At 45.4% G+C, this 6,284-nt stretch overlaps 1 protein-coding gene across 1 annotated transcript in view; it reads left to right on the plus strand.

The window, feature by feature from the left end:
- The window catches only part of LOC109462804 (probable ATP-dependent RNA helicase DDX17), a 13,823-nt gene extending 7,545 nt beyond the window's left edge, over nucleotides 1–6,278 (plus strand). The window contains exons 7-13 of the mRNA XM_019759418.1: nucleotides 534–694; nucleotides 1,268–1,440; nucleotides 1,913–2,023; nucleotides 2,353–2,414; nucleotides 2,648–2,707; nucleotides 5,300–5,542; nucleotides 6,131–6,278. Coding sequence (XP_019614977.1) covers nucleotides 534–694; nucleotides 1,268–1,440; nucleotides 1,913–2,023; nucleotides 2,353–2,414; nucleotides 2,648–2,707; nucleotides 5,300–5,542; nucleotides 6,131–6,150 — 830 coding nt within the window. The 3' untranslated portion in view covers nucleotides 6,151–6,278. The remainder of the gene's footprint in view (nucleotides 1–533; nucleotides 695–1,267; nucleotides 1,441–1,912; nucleotides 2,024–2,352; nucleotides 2,415–2,647; nucleotides 2,708–5,299; nucleotides 5,543–6,130) is intronic.
- Nucleotides 6,279–6,284: the final 6 nt, after the last annotated feature.

Consider the following 6,284-nt stretch of genomic DNA (forward strand, 5'->3'; position numbering starts at 1 on the left):
AAATATATATATATATATATATATATATATATATATATATATGTAATGTAATATATATATATTTTTTTTTTCATACTCAAGCCCCAAGTACTTTTCTCACCTTGCTTTTGTTTTGACGCCTATCAGTCACCTTCAGAGTCAGAGCTTTTGACTGGAGTACTGCTTTTCACCTCTATATGTAGCTGATGTACATGCTTTTGTGGCAAGAAATTCTTTGGCAACGTATAGCGTATTGTAGGGGTGAGAAGCAGCACTCCAGTCAGAAGCTCTGACGAAGGTGTCTTGTGAACATCGAAACATATGCAGGGTGAGAGAAGCACTGGTTGTGTAAGAAAATCCCTATATATCCCATGTCCTACCAACCTAAGTCAAGCCTCCTCTTCCCCTCCTTTCTCCCCCATGTACCCCTACAGGAGTAGAGATCTGTATCGCCACCCCTGGGCATGTAAAAGACTTGAGTCCATCAATATGGGGTGCTATTTTTTTTTTAATCTGTTTTTCCCTCTCTTCCCCTCCTATCTCTCACCCTACAGGAGTAGAGATCTGTATCGCCACCCCCGGTCGCCTTATTGACTTCCTGGAGGCCGGGAAGACCAACCTGCGGCGCTGCACCTACCTGGTGCTGGACGAGGCAGACCGCATGCTGGACATGGGCTTCGAACCCCAGATCAGGAAGATCATCGAACAGATCAGGGTAAGGAACACCATGGCTCAAAATTCTTTTTTCTGCACACCTGCACCAGGCAGATTTACCTTTACCACTCATTTTCACCCTAGCACTTTCTCCTTAAATTTTGAAGGTTGGCCTTGTGGCCTATGGACTGGTGCAAGGTAGATCAGAAGTAGCTGCTTACTTACTTTCTGCCCTTAATGCCAGTTCCGGCATGTAGGGCAGCAAGAAGTACCTGCACTAACCTGCATATGCAGTTGATATTTTGAACCCTGACTGCAATATTATGTACTGTATGATTTTCAGATTTGTAGTTTTGAAGGTTCACCCTTGATAATATCCATGTGCTAGTTGGGCAGCCTCGGCTATATCTACAGCCAAATGAATAAATAAAAATGAACATATTTGATGTTGAATGTGACATCAGTATACACCCCTCCCCCCAACAGCCTGACCATCAGACCCTGATGTGGAGTGCCACCTGGCCTAAGGAGGTGAGACAGCTGGCAGAGGAGTTTCTATCCAGCCATAAATATCAAAATAATAAATATACCAATAAACTAATAAAATAATCTCGTATCTTGTACTTTTCCCCAGCCTGACCGTCAGACCCTGATGTGGAGTGCCACATGGCCTAAGGAGGTGAGACAGCTGGCTGAGGAGTTTCTCCATGACTATATCCAGGTGAACATCGGCGCCCTGTCTCTCTGTGCCAACCACAACATCCTGCAGATTATTGATGTGGTGCAGGAACACGAGAAGGACAACAAGTGGGTATCTGTTCTGATAAATTTCTGTGGGAAAGGTTCCTCTTTATAGATAAAGGTAAAGGTAGTGCCATAGCCTGATTGAGGCTGTAAGGACAGTGTTAGTCCAATGTGTCAGGGCACAGTATTGGAAGACAGAACCCATCCCTTTCCTTTCACTGCCTTTTACCTCCCCAACCAAAATCAGGCACCCATTTTACACCTAGGTGAAGTGAGGAAAGTTGTGTTAAGTTCCTTTCCCAAGGACGCAACAAAGGAATTAACCCGTGATCTCATGTCAGCTCTTGTAGCCACTAGGACATTTGACGCCACGACATAATCCTACACCTTTATATAGTCTAACACAAAGTGGTCTATATTGCACAAACTAAAGGAGGAAAGGAATAGCCTCTGTACAGAAGCAGTGCTATGACCATGTATGTTACTGCCTTGCTGCTTTACTGCTGTATGTTAATGTTTGTGTTCTTTGTTTCAGGCTGATCAGGCTCCTGGAGGAGATCATGGGAGAGAAGGAGAACAAAACCATCATCTTCGTGGAGACCAAACGCCGGGTGGATGACCTCACACGCCGCATGCGCAGGGACGGGTGAGTAAAAGCTCATGTAAAAGCTTTAACTTCTTAAATGAGTGTTTTTCATTGCTGAGATAGCTGGAACGAAGACATGTATTGTTTTAAGGGCTAGACAACAGGAAGTGCTATGCTCTATTTTGTCTCTGAGTTGAAAAATCTGTCAAAATTTGTCTTCAGTTTTAGTAACAAAAAAAATCCACACATAAGTTTTCATCTTGTGTTTGTGCATAGCTAAACCTGATACAACATAGTATATAATTGTATAATCCTTGTTCAGCATAGATCACTAACTTGTTGGAATAGCTATTAGATTATGTCTTACTGACGGTGAGTGTTGCTTGCAGGTGGCCTGCCATGTGCATCCATGGTGACAAGTCTCAGCCTGAGAGAGACTGGGTGCTCAATGGTAAGTCAACCCAAGGATTTCCTGTAGAGTTTGTGGTTAAGGAAATATTGTTTCTTGTGAAAATTCAGTTGTTGTAAACTACAATTAAAGAGACAAACTACCACATATCTAAGCTCATTCTGCCTATATGCACAGGCACAGGCCAGGTGCATATAAGCTCATTGCAACCCAGAAAATGGTTTAAATAGTGCAAAGAATTAAGTCCTTACATGTACATTTCTTGTTTTATCCAGAGTTCCGCACAGGACGGGCTCCAATTCTGGTGGCCACTGACGTTGCCTCTCGTGGTCTAGGTTTGTACCTAACTTTTGGCCTTTATTTTCTCCTCCCTTTCTGTTTATTGTACACGTTTTCTCCAGTTTTACATGACCTGTTGTAAAAGCTGTCTGAATGTTGTGAGGATGATCAGGGTTTGTACACACCTTCCTATTTTTAGAAAAAAAAAATCAAAATTATTGTTGAACACATAGCTTGACAAGTTATGAATCAGATTTAACTTGTATTGAAAAATCATAATGCTTAACATTGTTCTTTTGAATTGTGATCTAACATACTCCATGTCTTCAAGGTATCAAAAACCTACATGTTTTTCATTGTCATTCAGTAAAGTAGTATTTCTTATTTGCAAACTGTTCCAATTTGACCTGCAAGTTGACAAGTTACAGTTACATTTTGTTTGACGAGTCCTAGCAAAGTGCGAATGTGACTGTTAGATTTTTCCCACTAAATACAAACACACACACACACACACACACATACATTTTCCATTTGTATATAATATATATTGTAACATTTGGCACTGGTCTGAATTAGTTCTGATGTTGGCATGACGCATTCGATGATGATTTGCACAGTATAGACCTCTTGGATTTTGAGAGAGAGAGAGAGAAAATCTGGGGACCGTTTACTGACGTTTTGGCTTTGTTTTTTGAGTTCCCTGTTCTCTGTAGATGCGCGGGAGGACACACCGGCATGACTGCTTCCGGCTGGGCCAGAGGAGAGGGCCGCGAGCCTTTAATGTTTTCCGCAAAAGTGCAATAATAGTACTGTTATACGGTTGGAAATGCTGCTATTAGGTGGGGGACTGTTTAACTGTAAAGTAAGGATAAACAAGGTTCCAGATTGGACAGTGAAAATGAGATTTGTTTGAAAGGGAATTTCCAAAAGGGGTTGTAAGCTCCAGATTTGAATTTGTAAAAGAATGAAAGTTGTATTTATGATTCGGAAAGTGGACCTGGTTGAAAGGGTTCGAGCATTGTTTAGTTTGGTGGGAACTACCGGTAGAAACATCTTTTTTGGTTTGTTTCAAAACACCCTGGTAAATTGTTACAAACTATTGAGATGTGAGGAGGGGGTGGTTATAAAAAGTTGGGGAAACCGGTGAATAGCTGTAAGATGGAGGTGGCTATGCAATATGTCACCCAGCCATCAGTGCTAGAGTTGGGGACAGCAGCATGAAGACTTTAAAAATCGGACCAGACCGTGTTCACAGCTCGCTCGGCGTACCTCATCCCTCTCTCAGGATCGTGCGGGAGTCATGTCGGCACCTCCTGCCAGGATGGGAACAACCTGCATCAACCAACGTTAACCCCCGCCCCGCCAGAATTCCATTGATCAATCCGCCATGGTCGGTATTGTCCCAGTGGTAAGATTTGGTTGGTGGCGGATACCCGAGAGTGCGTGGGGTCGTGTGACGTAACGACAGAGCGTTCGGCTCGGAACCAAGAGGTCCCGGGTTCGAGCCCTGCCACGTCACCGATCTTGTGCCCTTGGGAAAGGCACTTTGCACGACTTTCCTGGATGGAGGCCTGGCGAACCCCATCTTTGTATTAGCCACAAAAAGGCAGCAGAATCTTCGATCAGCAAGTTGAAAGCGGCTGCCTTAAAAGAAAAAGAAGAAGAAGAAGAGTGAAGGTGGCTCCCGTCGCACTGTACTGGCTTCTTGTGACTGTCGCCTGCCCACCAGACCCTCCTCTCTTGTGAGGGCCGGGGTTTGTTTTGCGGTGACACGAAGAGGCACTAAAAAGCGGTACGCTGCTGGGAAGAGGAGCCCACCTCCACACCTAACCCCAGGCCGATCGAACGAACGAGACAGACCAAAGTGCCTTTTTGAGCCCTGTTTGGTGAGGTGCATACGCCCCAGAAGGCTGTCCACCAGGCTAGCCCAGTGGGGGCCCCCCTAGCCTTTAGCTTAGCCAACCAACCAACCGGGAAGTGGTTCAACCTTACCCTGGGTGTCCGTGGTGACAGCCGTAGTTTGTCTGGGAGTGTGCATCCGCCGAGTACGTACGTCTCTCACCTGTTGGCTATGGCTAACCCCGTCCTTTCCAGCACACCTACATGTACGGAAGAGAAGTCACCCACAGGTAAGTGTTCGGTGAGCCGTGCCTGAGGTAGAGCGGCCTTACTCTGTGTTCTAACTTCTTAGCAAGGAAATCAAAACTTAAGGTACAGGTACAGTCAAACCTGGCTCAGCCAACCACCTCTAGTAATAAGCCATGTGAAAACTCCTGACCAATTTTACGTAGTTAAGACACAACAGTCCTGTCCAATTTTACATACTGGTAGACAATTTTGTCCAGAGCAACCACCCCCAGTTGCCCACAACTTTTTCCTCGGTACTTAGAGTGGTTGTTGAGACCGAGTTTGACTGCAATGAGCTTCAAAAAGCTTTACGTGTAGCTGAGTTTGGTGGCAGTGTAAGGTAAAAGCATGGCGTAAACCAGGTAAAAACAACAAAGGCAGCTCTACCCAAGGTGCGCAAAAGTCGGTCGGACCCCAAACAACAGGCACTGACTGTGCGATTCCTTCTGTCCAACCCCGTTGCCGTTCGTGTAAAAAAAAAAACAAAAAAAAAACCCACACAAACCGGCAACGCTCTGCAGATATCACGGACGTCAAGTTTGTCATAAACTTCGACTACCCGGCTTCGGCGGAGGACTACGTACATCGCATCGGGCGCACGGCGCGAAGCGAGCGGACCGGGACGGCCTACACCTTCTTCACCCCCAACAACATGAAGCAGGCCAAAGAGCTGGTCTCGGTGCTGCAGGAGGCTCGCCAACAGATCAACCCCAAACTCATCCAGATGGTGGACGCCGCCAGGGGAAGCTTCGGAGGAAGGGGAGGTCAGTATAGCACGAAAACCTGGAAACCGAAAACCTGGAAACCGAAATGCAAAGGCCACATCGATTTAATTGTATGGTTGTCGTATTTTTTCGAACAAAAAAAGTATGAAGCAATACGGAAAAAAGACAGAGCTACATGTAAGCATATTATGATAGTCCCAAATTCAAACAAAGTACTTGTGGACTCCCAACCAGTTAACACAATTTACAATGTATAGATCGCCACTGTTTTGTCTCTGAACACATTTTTTCCACTAGATGCTGCCCCATCAACCTTTGCTTCCATTGCTGCTTACTAACAGCATGATAGTATGCTGTGACACTTCTAGAGATACGCCTAGGAAGACCTAAAACAGAAATAACAAAAAGCATGTACAAAAGTTATCAAGCCCTAACTTTTAGAATTGAGTAGTCATTGCTTGTGAATGCTTGTCTGCCCCCACTTAGCTGCTAGCATGGGCTCTAATGTGGGTTTCCACGCACCTGCTCTGCATGCTGTAGAGAGGCCGTGTTGTGGGTTTTCACGCTTCCTGACTGAGCATGCACGTTTCTTACTTACTCTCCCTTCCATGTTGTCGCCCCCTGCAGATCGGAGACGGTGGCGGTAGTAGAGAAAAGGCAGTGGGAATTCTCAAAAAATTGCCCAATTCCATCTTTCTAATTGCAGATCGGCGCCGCTACAGGACGTCTAGTTCTCATGGCGACCGTGGGGGCGGTCGGGACTTCCGGGACCGCAGCGGGG

The sequence above is a fragment of the Branchiostoma belcheri genome, unplaced genomic scaffold, assembly GCF_001625305.1.
Source record: "Branchiostoma belcheri isolate BF01 breed outbred unplaced genomic scaffold, Haploidv18h27 scaffold12, whole genome shotgun sequence".
Lineage (NCBI taxonomy): Eukaryota > Metazoa > Chordata > Leptocardii > Amphioxiformes > Branchiostomatidae > Branchiostoma > Branchiostoma belcheri.